Here is an 18752-nt window from a genome sequence, read left to right as displayed (position 1 = left end):
GCTGAAGTCTTGAACTCAGACTGGCCCAGCTTCAAATTTCAGTTCCGCCAAACTTTGCTAGTTGTGGGATCTTGGGCAAGTTAGTTCTAAGCCTCAATTTCCCTCTGTGTAAGATAAACATTTAAAAAATCTCTATCACATGAGGTGGTTATAACGATTAAGGGATATAATCTAAAGCACTTGGTGGAGTGCCTGGCACATGGAAAATGTGCAGTAAATAAAGGCCTATCATTGTTATCCTTGTCATCATCATCATTGGCTCCATAACCCCTGCAACTGTCATAAGTGTCACTATAGTTATAGCTATTGTCATTGTCTTCATCTTCATCATTCTCATTACCATCATCGGCATTGTCATCCTTGTTGTTACCGTACATCATTGCCTTCCTCTCCAAACCCACGGGCCCTATTTCCATGTCGAGTAACATCACACACACTCCCTTGGCATCTGAACAAGTTTGCACATTTGTGATCCTGTTTGTTCAAATGTTCAGTTAAAAGTCTGCTGCTGGGAACTGGGAAGGTACTTACCATAGAATTAGTGATACGCCTGATGGTGAAGTTTCCAGGCCAGCCCGCAAGCTCACTTATCCCCCAACATAGTTGAAACATGCAGTGAAAACAGAGGACAATGCTGTTGTAATATGAGAACCTAAAGATGGTAGGGAAACTGTGATATAAATACCAAAATATCTATCTCTCATTCAGAATAGAGGGCTTGAGAGGAAGAAGAGTAACCACAGCCCTATGCCTCTTGCATATGGACTCATGAGCACTTTCAAGGTTCTGAAGTTACTGCCTTTTGACTGTCTATAATTGAACTTCACATCTTTCAGTTTTCTTTCTCTGACAAGGGCCTGGGTAGATCTCTTCTCCTACTTGTCAGTGATTAGGGTCATTTTTCCACAAAAACAAGGAAAAAAATGGAAGAGGAAAGAAAGGATAAGGATAAGAGGGAAAGAGAAAGAAAGGAGATTTTCTGAGAAAACTAGGCAGAAGTGGAAGGAAAAAAGATTGAAAAGTATGTATATGTCCAAATGAGAGGGTATGGTAAAATACAGAGAAACTGAGGAAAGCTATGGGAAAAACATGGTACGAGAGTTCTTCAGTTGGCCACAAGTTCTCCAGTGGACACACTGGAACTGTCAGGCTGCAACAGCTTGGTTGCTGCAAGGTTTGGCAGAGGGGGAGGTGAGATTAGAGCTTCTTAGCACAGTGAGAACATGTTGAAAAATAAAATGTTATTTACAAGTGCAGGTACGACAGGTACCTACAGACACTGGTCCACATTTTGGCAGAATTTTTCCCACTCTTTTAAAATCACAAAGCACATTCACTTGTGACTTGGCTATACTGTCAGTCCTAGAAAAAATCAAGTAACAACAATTGTTGGCAAGGCTGTGGAAAAAAAGGAACCCTTCTACATTGTTGGTGGGAATGCAAACTAGTACAACTGTTATGGAAATCAATTTGGAAATTCCTCGAAAAACCAAAAGTAGAAATTCCATTCGACCCAGCTATTCCCCTTCTACACATCTTCCCAAAAGAGTTAAAGACATCATGTTACAGTGATACATGCATACCTATGTTTATAGCAGCACAATTCATAATAGCTAAGTCTTGGAAGCAGCCTATAGGTCCATTAAAAGGTGAATAGATAAAGAGAATGTGGTATTCACTCACAATGGAGTACTACTCTGCCATAAAGAGGGATAGGATCATTTGTTCCAAAATGGATGCATCCTGAAAATATAATGTTAAGTGAAATAAATCAGACACACAAGCTTACGTATCATAGTTTCTCTTATATGAGAAACCCAAAACATAAATAAAGACCAAAATAAAAGATAGATAATAGGGAACAGGGAGATCTTTTTCAGATGGGAGTGGGGATCAAGAGATGAAGGGAGGGGAGGTGAAAGGGATGAAAAAAGAATTGAGTACATGTGCCGACTCCCTACAAAAAATGTAACCATTATGTACTGCAAACATGCACTAATAAAAGCTAAAAACTGACAAAGTATGTAAATTTATGTTCTTTTGGTGTCTGATCTCCATTTGTGCCTACTTCAGACCCTGCTCCCCCTTGGGCATTCAGAATTGGATTTCTCCTATCAAAATTGGGTTTGCCAGGAAGAAGTGGGTAACTCATTCTCAATAAGGTGTATGACTGATCAGACATAAGTATTATGTTTCCTTTATTGGTATAATAAGCATGATCCAGTCAGTGATAAAGCTATGTACCAAGACATGAAACTCTTAATTGAGGAGTTGCAGATACCAATCATGGAGAAGAACCTACCTGTCTTGACATCTCTCCATAGAGACAAGAGTGTACAACTGTGATTAGGTTTAGGGGCTCCATTAAAAAGCACCTGAATGGCTTATATCTAGATGTCCCCCAAGGGCCTCATGAACTTATAGGTGGGGCTTTTGGAAGGTGATTAAGCTTATGGGGGCTTATAGCTAAATGTGATGTTGTGAGGTGGAGCCAGGTCAAAGGAGGCAGGTCACTGGGGGCGTGGCCCGGAAGGGTTTATCTTCTGGGCCTCCTCCCTCCACTCTCTCTGCTTCCCTACCACTATGACATGAGCAGATGTGAGCAGATTTTCCTCTGGCCATGCCCCTCTGCCATGCAGTCCTGCCTTGGAGCCAGCTGACTATGGCCTATAACCATGAGGCAAAATAAACCTCTCCTTTAAGTTGTGGGTATTGGGTATTGTGTCCCAGCAATGAAAAAAGTGACTAAGACAGCCTCAACTCTTAAACTTAGGGGTAAGAAAAGATATGTATGTAAGTCAACTATTCATTCCTTTAGGGACTCAATCAGCAAACATTTATTGCTTAGCCAAAAGGAACTGCCTGAGTGTGTGCCTCCTAAGTGCAGAAATTTTAGCAGTAACAAGAATTGTCTTTACCTCATGGTACGGGAGCCTGTTACCAAACTGGCTACCTCCTGAAATTCTGGTTTCTGCCTCACTAGGTATCCATACAGAATTTACAGGCTGTCAAGGGACAGTCCCCCCAGTACAAGATGCTATTGCAGAGCTACAGCCACTAGAGAAACTAGTGGTGATTGCCAACCATGATGAACATGGTGAGGAAGCTGAAGAGGGGAGCCTGATGGTTTTTGGTGAACCCAACTGGCTAGTTATTTTAGCTTTAGTGCTCCCATGGAAAGACCCTCAGGAGAAGATTTGACTGAAAATCGTTTATTTGGGAGAAGATCCCAGAAAACTCCAGTAGAGGAGTGAAGCAGTGAGACAGGAAAGGAAGGGCGTTAATTTATCAAGCAGGTTGCCACTGCAGGCAACTAGAGCTCTGTTCCACTGAAGAATGCTGGGAGACACTGTCAGAGCTATGTCAACTGAGAGGCTAGGAAGCTGGAGTGGTCAGTCACCAACTCCTCTCCACCACTAGTCAAAGACTGCTCCTACAGGATATGTATATTCCTTGGCACTTCCACCTAGCTCAGCCTGCAGGCCTAGTGTACTCCTGAGACAAAAACGGAACAGCAAACTTTTAGGGAGAGCCACAGGTATTTGCAGTAGCAGCCTTCAGTACATAGAGATGAGTCTGAGGGGTCACAGCAAGGCATCAGCAGTGTCTGCTACACCAGCCATGCCTCAGAAAGTTCCAATATATGAATACCTAAATTGTCACTAACTTAGGTCACCATGACCAGGTGCTTCCCCCAGCAGGTGGCACCTTCTACGACCCATGTGAAAAAGACACCTAGTTGTACGAACAATGTGCACACTGCAGGCGAATCAGCTGGTGAGTATGACTCAAGATTTCATAAAGAACAAGACACACAGGGCGGCGAGAGATGGCTATCTTTCCAAAAACAAATGTTCAAGAGATGGTCAGCTTGGCTGATGTGTTCCTTTGCTAAAATGTAACTGGGCACTCCAGAAAGTTCTTTTAATCATATTTGTGCTGGCTGGAATGCAAGATGTTCCCCGGATGAGTCACAGAGGGAGTTTCATTTCTAGTGATCTTGTGTTCTAACTCAGGGACCAAAAAACAATAAATAAATAAACACTACTTCACTTCATCAACTGTGCACTGCCTAATAATAATAATAATAATAATAACCTCGACCCAAGAAGTACGCAGACACTGCAGGAAGAAATGGGTGGGAAGTGCTCATCTTTTAAACAGGAAAACTTCTTTCTGGAATTCTGCTTTGTCAAAAGCACCCCTCTGCCTGGAGGCAAGCTCTTTTAAGAGCAGAACACACTCGGGAGAATCTCAGGGGCTGGTGAATCTTTTGAAGTCCCTCAAAATCCACTGTTTTCATCTTAAAGCAAAGATCATGGTTGGAGCTGATACAGCATAAACAATACAAAGTTGGGAAGAAGAGATTGGCTGCATAACATCTGGCTAGTTAGCAATGAAGACTGTAGGTGTTATTTCCTATTTTATTCAGGGGGCAGAATACACTCTGCGATGAGTGTATTTATAATGCAGGCACACATACATGTGATGGCCAAAGAGGAATGAAGCCACCTGTTTCCCTCTAACAATCAAGGGGACCCTCAAATCAGGATTCAGGCCAATTCCTCTGTTTCCTCACCGGTTCTACTGCTGGTATTTTCCCGATGAATTGCAATCATGAAAACTTTATTGCTGCAGATCACATGTGAACTGAACCTTGCCACACTGGCAGGATTTCAGCAGAGGAGATAGCAGAATGAAGGAGGGTTTTCCAGAAGTGCAGGACTGGAGGAAAGGCACACGAGGTTAAGTGTGTCTGGGATGGGCCACCTGGCTGGGCTCCTGCAGCTCAGGGCTAGTGAGGGCTTAGGGGAGACAGAAAGGTGTTTGGAACATTTAGAAGGGTGTCCAGCTCTTTCAAGGGTGTTCAGAGTCACCACTCAGCAATTACCCTTGGTCCCTAAAGGTTTGCCAACTCAGATAACACAATTTGATGTCTTCATAGGCCCCAATGAGCTGGAGGCCTCAATCAATAGTGGGGGTGGGGAACAGAGGCAACTTAGTTTGCAGGGCTTTGCTAGCTCCCTCTTTCCCCTCCCTCACTGCCTCTCCCACACACACTCACAAGATGATAATAATAAACCATTTACTAAGCACTGACTTATCATGTGCCAGGCACCCTGCTAGGTATTTTATATTCATTTTCTCATCTTGGTTTCTCAGCAACCCCAGCAGATTGGTACCACCTTGGTGTGACTTGTTGGATTGTTGCTTCCCATCCCCCTTCCATCCCCAGGAACTGAGCTGTGAATCCCCAGGAAATGGTTGTTTTTGATAGGCGGAAGGCACAGAGCTTTCCAGAACATGAACATCATTCACTGCAGGAAAGGCAGGGCCTGGGGAGGTGGGGGAAGGGAGGGCAAAGGTTCCTGGTAAAGTGTAGGGGCAGGTGGGGGAAGGAAGGGCAGAAAGTGGGTTGAGTCTCCTGTCTCCAATCAGTTTCAAGAATTCCTTGGCTTTCCTCTGCATCTTGGGCAGGCCTGCCTAGCTTTGCTTTCCAGGGCCAGCCCTGTTTGAGTTCCCTTCTCTATCCTCACCACTGCTGCTAGTGCTCACTGGACACTGAAGGACACAGCCTGAACTAGGGCTCTCTTCCTTTCAGAGCTCAGCTCTCACTTCCTATGTGCTATGGTTTGGATGAGTGTAGGCCCAAGGTCCATGTGTTAAAGGCTTAGCCTCCTGCTTGGCACCATGGGAGGTGGTGGAAACATTCAGAGGTGCGGCCTAGTGGGAGGTTTGCAGGCATGCCCTCGAAGGGGATAATGGGACCCAGCGCTGGTCTTCCTCTCTTTTTCACTTCTTGGCCGTGAGATGAACAGTTTTCCTCTTCCACAGGTCTAACTGTGGACTGAAACCTCCAAAACTGAGAGCCCAAATAACCTTTTTGTCTTTATAAGTTGATTGTCTCAGGTGTTTATAATGGTGGTGGGAGGCTGACTATCATACAAGGCCTCTGGACCAGCCTGGGTCCCAGACATAGGCTCATCCCCAGCATTCTCCAGGAATATTTCATCTGTGGCACACTGACTGGTTGCTCGTGGGGCTCATTTTCCCCTGCTTCCTGGACTACTGTCCCCAACCTTCTTTGCAGTTAGGTGTGGTCTTGAGCCTGCGTGCTGGGCAACAGACTGCGAATGGAAGTGATGGGCACCACTTCCAGGCCTGGCTCTCAAAATCCTTCCTTCTATTTAAATGCTTCAGTCCCTTTCTCCTTGTGTCAGCTTGATGTACAAGGACTTATGGAAGCTACCTGATGATGTCAGTGGAGCCACAAGATGGGAAGGCCTGCATGCCTGAATCAGGGCTTGCAGGTAGGCCATCTGCCATCAGGGGTATCTATTTGGGGCTTTATATGAATGAGAAATAAATATCTATTCTGTTTGAAATTCCTGCTACACTTTCAATTCGTTAGTAACAGCAGCCAGCATTACCTTATCTGGCACAGTGGTTCCTGGAACCCACCCTAGGCCTTCTGGGAGTGACCATCCTCCATGCTCAGAGCCCTCCCCGAAAACCACTGGCTGAAAACCAAAACTGCAGAAGCAGCCCAAGTGCCCAGAGCCCAATTCCAAGCTTCTACTCACTGCCTTTCCTACCATTTAAGTACCAAGCACCCTTGGCCACTCTTCCTGATTTGAATCAATTTATTAATGTGGGTTCAAGATTATTCTTTGCTCAGTAATTGCATAAATATCCATCGAAAGACTCCATTGCACTGGTACTCACATTGCTGGCAGGGGCAAAAGAGTGGCAGCAAGAAGCAGGAAAGAGGCAGGCATGTCAGCAGCCTCAATCCCCTGCCCTTGCCCTGCAGCTCCTCGGGTGGCCTCACCTGTGCCATACATTGGGGTGGTGGAGGGTGAAGCAGCCTGGCACGACATAAACTAATAGTCCTAAGAAGTGGACGTACCTGGCCTCTTGTCAGAGGGCACTGACAGGACAATATCACCCTCTTCTCTCCTGGCAGCCCTTGCTAATTTGCTGGTTTATAGAACAGGTAGGCCTGCGATTTCTACCCTTTCCCTACACTAGATCCTTTACAGGACAGCTCCTGGTGGATTATCCTTTGGGGGAATTCACCTTCTATGGCTCCAGAGTCCAGGACCACTTGCCCTTGTTGCTCTACATGACTGATTTTCTGGGTAAAGATTGTCCATTTAAGGCTCTTCCTCTGTACTGACCACTGAGGTGCCAGTACTAGTAAGCCTTTCCTTGTTTTCAACATTATTGCACTCTGTCTGGGTTCCTCTCCAAAAATACCAGTTCTTCTAAAGACACTGGGTCCTTGCTACACTGGAGTGACTAAATTAATCAGAACATTTTCTACCCAATCAAGGTGCTCATGTGCAAAGGTCCATCCAAAGATCTTCTGTAACCTTTACTATCACCTCAAGAAGCAGGTAGGCATAATCCTTGCTTTTATAAACAAAAGACCTAGTCTTGCCTCAGGCTCTGTCATAAGTGTCAGAGCAGAACTGAACTAGCCTCAATGAAGGCTGATCAAATTCTTTCCAGGCCTAAACTGCTGGTTCCAGAGATACTTGACTGGGAACTGTGATACCTGTAATTTTCCTTAAAAGGCACCGCAGTGGGACACTTCCTGTCTGTGATTCAGGTGAAGCCCTCACCTGGAGAGCCACTGCTCTAATCAAGTGCCAAGAATACACTCCCAGGGCATGGCAGCTACAGTTCCAGTCAGGAAGACCCCTTCCAGAGGCTGCTACTGGGCTTCCATTTACCTCTTCATCCCCATCAATACTTGATCCTTGGCTAAAGAGCTCCCAGAATGTTCAAAATGGCTTTCCTCACTGGTGAATTTGGTGTCTTGCTACTTAGCACAATGATGACTGTGAGAAAAGGGTAAAGTTGGGCATATTCAAGATTTATGGTATGGATTGGATGAAATATTTTAGAGGAAGCCCCCGGTCCTTGTGCAGACAGGGTTGGAGAATGCAGGAAAGCCTGGAGCTGGCAGCCCAAGGCATGCTTCTGATGCTTGCCACCTGACTGGTCCCATGCCTGCCTACTGGTTTTAGAGGATTTCCAACTGCCTATGCCAACTAGAAGGTGGCACAATTATACATTGGAAATGTTGTATCTGCCTTACGTGGTCACAGCAGCTGGATGGACAGCCAGCTGGGACTCCCTGGACAGCCTTATGAACTGCTCTGTACTTGCTGGCTACTCACTTGTTACATCATCAGCTTCTGTGTGTGTGTGTGTGGGGGGTACCATTTGCCCTGGGACTTGTCCTGGGGCTGTCACAGTGTGATTCTAAGCTCCCTGTGCAGGGGCGCCTGCTCTTCTTCAATCTGCCTCTCCTGTCTGCCTCCTTCCCTTTCCCTAGCTCCTTCCTTGGGGCTGTGGCCTTGGACTTGCCCTGCGGCAGCCCACAGACAGCCTTCAGGGCTGAAAAGACTGCTTGAGGAACAGGGATGATGAGTGCAAACCTCCTGTCCGTAAAAATTTAACATCAGATTTCCCTCCCTCTGGACCTTTTCAGTGTCTGAGCTGGCACTGACTGACGTACTTGAGAATTCTTTAAAATGTCCTTTAAAATAAATTAAAAAACAACAAAGTGACCATATTATATCCATCAGACTGATTACAATGAAAAGTATTATAAATACTAAGTTGATGAAGACAAGGAGAAACTGAAATGTGCACACTGCTGATAAAATGGTACCATTGCTATGGAGAGCTGTTGAGAATTTTCTAATAAAATTCAATGACTGCCTACCCTATGCTTCACAACTCTACTCCTGGGTATACTCCCCTCAAAAGCAACAACATTTATTCACAGAAATACTTGTACACAGATGTTCATATCTGTTCTATTTATGAGAGCCACAAACTGGGAACAACCCAAATGTCTGTCCCCAGGTGCGTGCCACATCCACACAATGGAATACTACTCAGCAATAAAAAGCAATCAACTATTGCTGTGTGTCCTGGCACAGATACAGCTCAGAAACACTGTTGAGTGAAGGAAGCCAGATACAAAAGTGTTCATTTTGCAGGATTTCACTGATACAGAATGTATAAATAGGCAAAAATATTTACACTGTGATGCTGGAAGTCAGGAAGCTGTTGTTCTGGGGAGGGAGGAGGAAGAATGGGTTGGAAACCAGCCTTTCTGGGGTGATGGGAGTATTTTCTACCCTCTTTTAGGTGATGGTTACATAGGTGCACACAAATGTCAAAGCTGTTCCGTCTAGCCATTTTACAAGTCATTTTGTCTTTTGTTAATAATTTGATTTAGAAAAGAGACATTTAAAATACTATCAAAGAACTGCAGAATGAGGAAAAGCCCTCAGTGGTTCTTATGCGTGCATTTGTGACTGCTCAGAGCCCAGTGTAGGGCAGGGAGATGGAGCGGTGGAAAGGGATTCTTCCTGTGGTACCTGCCAGGGGCCCTTTATCTCAGGTACAAAGGAGGTAGCGATGTCGGCCCCCAAGCACAAATACTCAGTGAAATAAAATAACAGAGGCCCCAAGGAAAGCTGGCTCCAGGGTGTGGAATAGATATCAGGCTTTGAGCCAAAATCACTTTCCAAGAAATGCCAATAGTTTTGGATTTGGGAAAGAAGAGTGAGTGTTAAGGACAGCAAGAGTCTGAATGTATTTGGACAACTGCTGCTCCACTGAGAAGACCATGTGCAAGGGACTTCAAAGTGATGCTACTGAGACCTCCTCCGTAGGTCTCTAGGCTGAGGCACCCAGAAAAGCCCCAACTGGAGTAAAAGGCAAAAATTCCTTCAGGGCAAAGGTCTCCTATTTTTCCTGGTAGAGAGGAATCTTCCATTTCCTCAATAAGAGGCTGCCACAGTGGCATGCATTTATTCAGCCCTCGAATAGCACATAGAAGCTGTTCAAGCCACTGGTACAGGCTTGAGCACGCAAGACAGGCCTGCACACAAAACCTGGTTCTGACCATGAGAACTGTGTGGCTTTGAGAAAGTGAGTTAACCTCTCTGAGCTGCAGTTTCCTTGCCTGTGAAATGGGGGAAAGACACCTGCTGGTGAAATAGAAACTGCCCAGTGCCTAGTAAACATTCAAGTAGAATCATGTCTGGGCTCCCAGGGCCCGTCCAGATTGTCTGTGTCAACCTCTCAGTAGGAGGAGGAACCCCTCAGCCAAATTAGCATTCTTTTTTATTTATTTTGGGCCTCGTGTGCACAGAATATGCCAAGTCATAATCCATGGTAGATGACACTGTTCCATGCATGGCTCGCTTTTTTCATGTTTTATTTAACAGTCACTTCACTTTTAACACTGTAAAATTTAAAATAAAAAACATTAGTGAAGCCATCACTGGACTCAACAACATGTGGTTCTCTCTCTGCATTTTCCATCCCATCAGCTCCTTTGTCTATATCTCATTACACTTTCTCATGGTGCTAAGTGTTAAGAAGGAGGTAGGTCGGGGTAAAAGGCTTGAGCGCGGTGAGCAGCAGGAGAGCAGGAGATAGAGAAGGAGCTATTTTAAGGAAAGTGACCAGGGAAGGCCTCTTGGAAGTGGAGTCATTTGAGCAGAGACCTGAAAGAAGAAAGGAGGAAACCACAGCATAATAGTATTCCAGTTCTCCCAGAAGAGGAGAGAGAGAGACAAAGAGAAACAGGGAAGCAGAGAGCCAGAGAAAGTTCCAGAGTGCCAGAAAAGAAAGATAGGGGCTAGATCACATGTGGCTTTCTCATTTTCATTTTACAAAGACTGTCAGATGCAACCTACTTTTCAGATGAGAAAAAAAATCCTTCAGGAGAGGTGACCTGGCCCAGGCCATGTACCTAGTTAGAGGCAGGGTTAGGCTTAGAATCCAAAGCTTTGTGCATCTTCTGTGACACAACATGGTCCCTCTGCACCCGCAAATGATTTGAATTCCACACAATGGCTCCGAGCGGCTTTCAGGTAATGAGGTGACAAATAGTATAGTGAAATGGTGTTCTTCCAAGCAGAAGTTCTTTGCTGGGAGAGAGATGATTTGAGGACTAACTAGGATTCTGACATTCTTTTTTTTTCCCCATTAACTTTATTGGTACATTTTAGGTATAAAATACAGTTACATTCATCATTGGGATCTTGTACCATTACACGAGTCTCTTGGTTATTTTTTCCCTCTTTCCTTGCCCTCCCTTTACCCCCTCCACCCTTCCCTATTTGCAAAGACCTTGTTTCCATTTTTTTCCTCTTCTCATATTTTTTCCTTTCCCTTTTTTCCCTTCCCCTACCCCTCCCAATTCCCCTGCTCTTTTAGACCTTTCCTTCCTGTTACACAATACCTGTTATACATTTTTAAAATTACAATATTAAGATCTAGGAGACATTACCACAGATTTTACAGAATTTAAAAGGATATAGAAAGCATATTACAAAAATCTTTTTTGAAATAAATTTGACAACTTTTAAGAAGTAACTTAGAAGACAAACTAATGAAACTAACTCTGGAGGAAATATAAAATTTGAATAGCACCTATTAAAGAAAGCATATTCCTAGCTTGAAAACCTACCTATATGACAACAGCAGGCTCATACACATTTTAACTGATAAATTATATCAAACATTTAAAGCAGAAAAAAGAAGGAACACTTCTCCCCTCATTTTAGGAACACAACATTGTGCTAATCCTAAAACTGGTTAAAGATAATAGAAGAAAAAAGTATGAACATAGATAGAAATTTGTTTAACAAAACAAACTATTAGAAGTTGGATCTGGCAGTATATAGAAAGTGGTTTTATTATAGCAATGGCAGTGTTGGTTCAGCACTGGAAGATCCACCCCCAAAAGTAATCATTTTAACAGAGGAAAGGAGAAAGCCATATGATCCTGTCACTAGTTGGAGAAAGAGTATTGGACTAAATTCTACAGCTGTTCATGGTAAAAGCTATCAGGAGACTAGAAGTAGAACAGAGCCTTCTCAACAGATCAGAGACATGTACTCCATACTTCCAACAAAAACTCCTTCTATGAATGGAGATGATACAATGCTTTCTCCCTAAAGTGGGGAACAAGGGCAGATATGCCTACTCTTCATCTGTCCATTAGACTTTGAAACATAGGTCTAAACCAAAATAGTCTGGCAATAAAATGACACAACTAGGATAGGATTGGCATGGCAGAAGCAAAATCTTTATATGTAGATGAAATGATCATCTATGGAGAAAATACTAAGAAATCTCTAGGAGCCCCTAGAACTTGTACTTGAATTTAGCAGGATTAGAAAACACAAGGTATATATAAAAATTCAGGTCTGTGAATACTTACTATAAATGAAGAACTGGATATTGAAATTTAAAAGTTATGTAGGAGTACAAAGGACCCAGAAAAGCCAAAAACAAAATCAAAAACAGTGTTGGAAGACGTTTAGCACCCAATTTTAAGACTTCTTCTAAAGCTAGAGTAATCAAGGCAGTGTTGGTGTAAGAAAAGACATATAGATCATTTGAATAAAACAGAGAATCTAGAAATAGAACCACACATATATGGTCCACTGAGTTTTGAAAGATTATTTCACATTAGCATTTTATAGAATATAAACTCAATTCAAGAGCCGAGGAAGAGATAGTGTCTTCAGCAAATGACACTAGAACACCTGGTATCCGTATATAAAAAATTAATCTCAACCCTTTTTTTCCATACATGAAAATAACTTGAAGGGATCTATGAACCTAAATAAGAAAGCCTAAAAGTATAAAACTTTAAGAAGAAATTATAAGGGAAAATATTTATGAATTCAGGGTAGGCAAGAACTACCTAGGATACAAAAAACATGATATGTAAAAGAAAAAAATTGATAAATGAGATTCTATCAAAATTTAGAACTTTAAATGACATTAAAATGAAAAGTAGTCCTTAAATAGACTATATTTACAATGCATATAACCTATGACCAGAATATATAAAGAATTCTTAGAGCTCATTAATAGACAACCCAATTAAAATGTAGACATAAGAAGATGATAAATAGCCAGTATAGCACAAGGAATGGTGTGCAACTCTAGAATCAGAAAAATACTAATCAGTACAATAATAAGATTGAATTGTACACTCATTAGGGAGAAGAAGTCAAAAGTTTTAAAAGCCTTGTCATGACTTTTCCCTTTTGTTGGATTCTCCCCCTTTGCGTTTAATTTGTCACACCCAATGGATTCATTCTGCTGGGTTTCCTGGGGTTGTGATCCTCATTGTCTTTTCCTAGGGTATTGTCTAAAATTTTTTGGAGTGCCAGTTTGGTATTCATGAAGTTCCTGAGGTGCTCTTTATCATGAAAGTATCTTATTTCTCCATCAATTTTGAAAGATAGCTTTGCAGGGTACATCAGTCTGGGTTGGAGGCTGTTTTCCTTTAGGGCTTGAAATACATCAGTCCAAGCTCTTCTTGCCTTGAGGGTTTGCATTGAGAAGTCTGCTGTGATTCTGATGGGCTTTCCTTCGTATGTGATTTCTTTCTTTTCTCTTACTGCTTGTAGAATTTTGTTCTTCTGTTGGATTTCTGGAATCCTAACTATTATATGCCTATGTGTAGATTTTTTTTGATCAAGGCTAGCTGGAGTCCTATATGCCTCACTTATCTGTATGTCAAGTTCTTTTGCCCTCCCTGGGAAGTTTTCTGCTATCACTTCTGTGAAGAGTTTTTTTTATGTCATCTGCACTCTCTCCTCTTTCCTCACTGACTCCAATCAGTCTTATCTTATTCTTCTTTGCATTGTCTAGCAGCTGCTGGATTGATTTCTCGTGTTCCCTTACAATTTTAAAGCAATTTTTCTTTTCCTCCTCACCAATTGCAATCTTATCTTCTGTATGTGAAATTCTATCCTCACATTGGTTCATTCTGCTGCGCAGACTTTCGATGGAGTTTTTAATCTCTTGGAAATCTGTTTGTATCTGTTTTATGGATTCTATTTGTTTCCTATGTTGGGATTCCATCATGTTCCTCAGATCCTCTATTTTTTTATCTGTGTCCTCTCTAGATTTATTAATCATGTCTTGCACCATGAGCACAAATCTTTGCTGTTATCTGAGTAATTATTTCTGATTTCATTTTTCCCAGATCCTCTTTTGTTGCCAGTTCAGAGAGTCCAGGTGGTTGAGTATCAGAGTGTTCCATCTCGTTTCCCTTTGGGGTTGCTGTAGGTGATCTGGAAGTCTGTTTTTGAGGCTTGTTTATGTGTCTTGTCATTTCCACGGGGCGGGGGTGCTTCTGGCACCCACACAGCTCACCTTCTCTGCCCTAGGAGCTTGGGATGGCAGCAGGGGAGCTTCCTTCCGGGTGCTGGGACTGGCTGAGCTTCACTGCCCTAGGAGCCTGGGATCGAGGCGGGGATCTTCCTTCCGGGTGCTGGGACCAGGTGAGCTTCACTGCCCTGGGAGCCTGGGATGGAGGTGGGGAGCTTCCTTCCGGGTGCTGGATCCGGCTGAGCTTCACTCGATTCTGACATTCTTTAATGACCAAGTCCTTAGGGCCATGTCACAATCCACGTGAATATTTCCAAATTATTTTCTTACCATAGGTGATATTTATTCTCAAGAGAAAAATCAAAGATATGCTAGTGACAGTCTTTGAAATTTGAGTTGATTGCTATGATCACACAAGCAGAAGCAAGAATTTGTCCTACCTACAAATAACTGAGAAATACACAAGTGGTAGCTCAATGATTTTACATGTACTTTAATAGCATCCCTTTAGTTCAATAGATGATGAGCGTTCTTATTCCTAATGAAGTGGCTGGAAATATTAAGGTCAGAAGTCTAAAGGTTCACCTTTGGCCTTTGTTTTGAAACTCTGAGCTGGGCACAAGATAAAAACAGGAGACAGACCCGTGACTAAAAACATTTGAGTAAGTCTGACCTGCATTCCCTAGTAAACCTTCAGGGTAAGTAGATTTCTCAAGTCTGTTTTCTTCTTTTGTTGGCTAATCCTTTCCTTCCAGGAGGAGATTTCAGCCCCTCCACTCACTGGCTCATCTATGGCAACAGACCCATGTGCTATTGCATCTCCCATCCCCACACTGGGCTCTGATACAACTGCAGAAATTATGACTCAAGAGATCACAATTACTGACTTCCGAGACTTTCTGATTTCTCCCAGGAGAATAAGATGAGAAGTTCTATGTATTTTCAAAGACAGATGAATTCAGGCTGTTTCTGAATCACACCCAGGCTTTTCTCTGCTTCTCATTTTTTGAGGACAATTCTGAAAGTATGCAGATGTGACAGAGCTAATGGTAGAGGGGCCTGACGTCCCTTGGCATAGGTAAGAATCATCTGCTTTTAGTTACTTAAGCTGTGCCTCCCCAAGACCAAGACAATTCAGTCCAGTGGATGCAACAAAAGTTACTCAAACTGTTGGTCAATAAGTCACTGATTCTCTTCCTAAGCCTTCTGTCCTAAGCCACTTTCCCATTGTGAAAGCTTAGGGGCACTGGTAGGTCCCACAGTGTACATGCACTCATTTCCTGTAGCTCTAATTTGAGAAAGAAAACACAGTGCAGAGGTAAATCCTTCTGATTTGCAGAGAAGAGACCCTACTTAAAGAAATGACATAGAGGTGCCCAGCCCAGCCATTGACTGGATGTACGAGTATGAGCAAGTCCCCCAACCTCTGAATGCCTCAGTTTCCTCAGCTGTACCATGAGAGGGAGTAATAACTTCATATAGATCCTGTGGTGTTGTTAAGGAGAGTAAGTGAATTAGTGTGCGCAAAACATTTAGAACCATTCCTGGCACGTGGTGAGTCCTCAGTAGGGTTTGCTAATTTTATTATAACAAGAGCTAGGGAGCCAAAAGACCCTCATGGTGGAATGCTAAATAAATAGGGGACGAATTATATTTGAAAGTATAAATAAGCAATCAACAAAATGAAAAGGAGTGCTTTTGCTTCTCAGCAGCTTTTCTGTGGCAATGATTAATCTACTGAAACATAAGCCTGGCATGGGCTGGCCTCCCAAGGCCCATGATGGGGACCTTGTCGGGGAGTGGTGACTAACATCTAAGGTGACAAGTGTAAGGTCAAGAGAAGAGGTAGCAGATGGGGGCGTGATGCAGAGTTTTCACTAAGCCAGGCTCCCGGGATAAGTGGAGATACAGTCAATCTTGGCTGTACAAGAGACTCAACTGGGAAGCCTTGAAAGATCTAAATAACTCAGGCCACACCCCAGACCAATGAAATCAGAATCCTCCATGGTTCTGCCTAGGTATCAGGATTTGTAAGAGCTCCCATGTGCAGCTAGGGATGAGGACCCCTCTCTTCACATCTAGACCCCTCTTTGCCACCAGATCAATGGAGAGCTTATCTTGGTCTGCCCAAAGTCTCAGTTCTCTTCACAGAGGCAAACAGAAAACATACCAAGCCCCATCCAGGGCAGGAATTGATTACTATTTGTTTCTGGGTCCATAGTAACCTGGTCTACAGTCTTGATGCTGCATCAATAAGTGAACAACTAGATAAATGGATGGATGAATGAATGAATAAAAAGCACCATAGCAAATGTCTGCTGATAAGGAAGGAAGTTGGTTTGTTTGTTTTTTGTTGTACCGGGGATCAAACTCAGGACCTTGCGCTTGTGAGGCAGGCACGGCACCACTGAGCTAAATCCCCGGGCCCAGAAGTAAGTTGGTTAAAAACTTTCTGGAGGGCAATTTGAAAACATTCATACCTACTGACCCAGAAAATCGGCTTCTTGGAATCACCGCAAGAAAATGCAGTCCCTGGCCGGCTTTTTTCTCAGGTGCCTGCAGTTCTGATTAAAGAGAGATCTGTGGGCTATGGAAGGAAACAGTGGACACTCCAGGGCGACTGTGCTCTTGCAATCCCACTTCTGTGGGGAAGTGAGAGAACGCACCCCCAGCAAAGACCATAGCTTTTCTTTCATTAGAGTTGAGGATTCACACAGACTTTCATATAAGAACTCAGTGTAGACCAAGAGTTCAATGGTCTAAGACAAAAGAGTCTCTTCTCAATAGGAGAAAGCTTATAAGAAGGTCCAGCCAACCAGGCACTTAGGCCTAAAAGAGCCACAATTAGCCAGGGCCCGATGTTTGATTTTGAACAGAACAGCCCTCTATTAGCACCCCAGGAGGAGTTGACTGCAAAATTGTCTCTGTGTGGTTAATGATGTGACCCAATTTTGCCAGCTGGTAAGAACAGAGGTGTCAGCGTTTTGAAGCCTTGCCCAACATATTGAAGATGGGTATTTAACTTAGGAGAGTTCAAAATCATCCCTTTCTAAAGATGGGGATTGATTTGGCTTTGAATACATCTTAAAGGCACAATGTATTAGGGTGAATTCATTTGTCAAGAATCATGCAGGTGATGAGGGACCTTCTCCACTGTGTAGGCAATAGCATTAAAATGATAGGACTTTGAGTTAGGGTCTGGAATCAAGAGGAATAAAATTGGCAAATATGCCTTTTAAAAGCCCAACTAGCCCATCTGAAGCTATTAGATATGTTTGTATGTGTATGTACTTCTTGGTACTTAAGAGGAAATAGAATTGTCTTCAAATTTAAAAACATTCCCTGGGTAAGACCACTTATAAGAAGTTTAGTCCAGAAAAAATATTATTCTGTGTTACAGAATCAAAGCTGTAGAAGAAAAAATATCAAAGGGAATGATCAGTCAGAGAAAATGTCTGGGTTCCAAATTGCTGCGGGAGACTGCATAAAGAGCACAGTAATATTTAAGCTTGTGCTAAACATACTTTTTTCTACAGTCACTCCTCACCAAGTGTAAGTTTATATACATTTTGTCAAATGCCTCTTTAAGGATTTATTCTGAGGGATTTCCTACTATTCTTGGGCTTAAAAGTTCAGGCAAGGTTAAGGGGCTGGGTGGACTTCGGAAGTGAAAGGCTATGCAGAAGGACAGCCACCAGGACATGGCACTGAGGAGGCTGTGCCCCGAATGGCCCATTTCTAAAGGGTTCTGGGAAGTTTCCCCGAGTCACAGGCGACCCCCATCATTGACCAGTTCATTGACTACAATGAACACAGGTCAAGGATCAAGGACTGTGTGTGTGTGCGCGCACGTGTACACATGCTGGGGGTAGTATTTTCCTACACTAGCAAACCACCAAAGGGTAAGATGGTAGGCAAGTAGCTACATCTTAAACGCCAAGGATGATGTCATTACAATCACTGTAACCATTTCAATAAGTCCTTCACTGAAGAGGGAATAAAACCAAGGAATTCCCTAAACACCAAGCAAAGTAATACTAAGAAATGTTACCCAATTATTGATTTCTTAACATTCAAATGCTTATTCCTTGATGAAACTGTATATTCTAAGCCCAAAAGACAGGGTGAGCAGCTGCTTCCCACTTCTCCATTGAAATTGCTCTTGGTAAGGTCATGTTGACCTCCATGTGGCCAGATCCACCGAGAGACACTCTTGGCTCTCATCCTACCCAGCTCAGCAGTGTTCAACACATCTGACCATTCACTTGCTCTTCTAAACATAAATCAGACTGTTTTACTCGTCTGCATAAAACTCTCTAATGGCACCTCATTGTACTTTAAAATAAAAGTCAAGCCCCACAAAACTATCTGACCTGACCCCACTTTAGTGCTTTTCAAACTCATTTCCTATCCTATCACTTTCCTCTTTAATCAGAATACTACCAAGCTCATTCCTGCCTCAGGGCCTTTTTACTGGCTATATCCTCAGCCTGGAATGCCCTACCCACAGTTTGTTCCTTCTCAATTGATTTAAAGTCTCAAATCATAACACTTTCTTCTTTTGAAAAGGTTCTAGG

General features: G+C 43.0%; 1 protein-coding gene across 3 annotated transcripts in view; it reads right to left on the bottom strand.

Annotated features, from left to right (window-relative positions):
* Window positions 1-18752, bottom strand: part of Rai2 (retinoic acid induced 2) — a 65410-nt gene that overhangs the window by 12849 nt on the left and 33809 nt on the right. The window contains exon 2 of one of the 3 annotated variants that reach the window (XM_021245362.2): window positions 532-586. The exons of the other annotated variants lie outside the window; for them this stretch is intronic. Coding sequence (XP_021101021.1) covers window positions 532-586 — 55 coding nt within the window. The remainder of the gene's footprint in view (window positions 1-531; window positions 587-18752) is intronic. 3 annotated transcript variants of the gene reach the window in all.

Source organism: Heterocephalus glaber, unplaced genomic scaffold, assembly GCF_053883595.1.
Source record: "Heterocephalus glaber isolate CG9 unplaced genomic scaffold, H.glaber_assembly_v1.0 deba00001594, whole genome shotgun sequence".
Classification (NCBI taxonomy): Eukaryota; Metazoa; Chordata; class Mammalia; order Rodentia; family Bathyergidae; genus Heterocephalus; species Heterocephalus glaber.
Note: the sequence above shows the minus strand (reverse complement) of the source record. Positions and strands in the feature narration are given on the sequence as shown.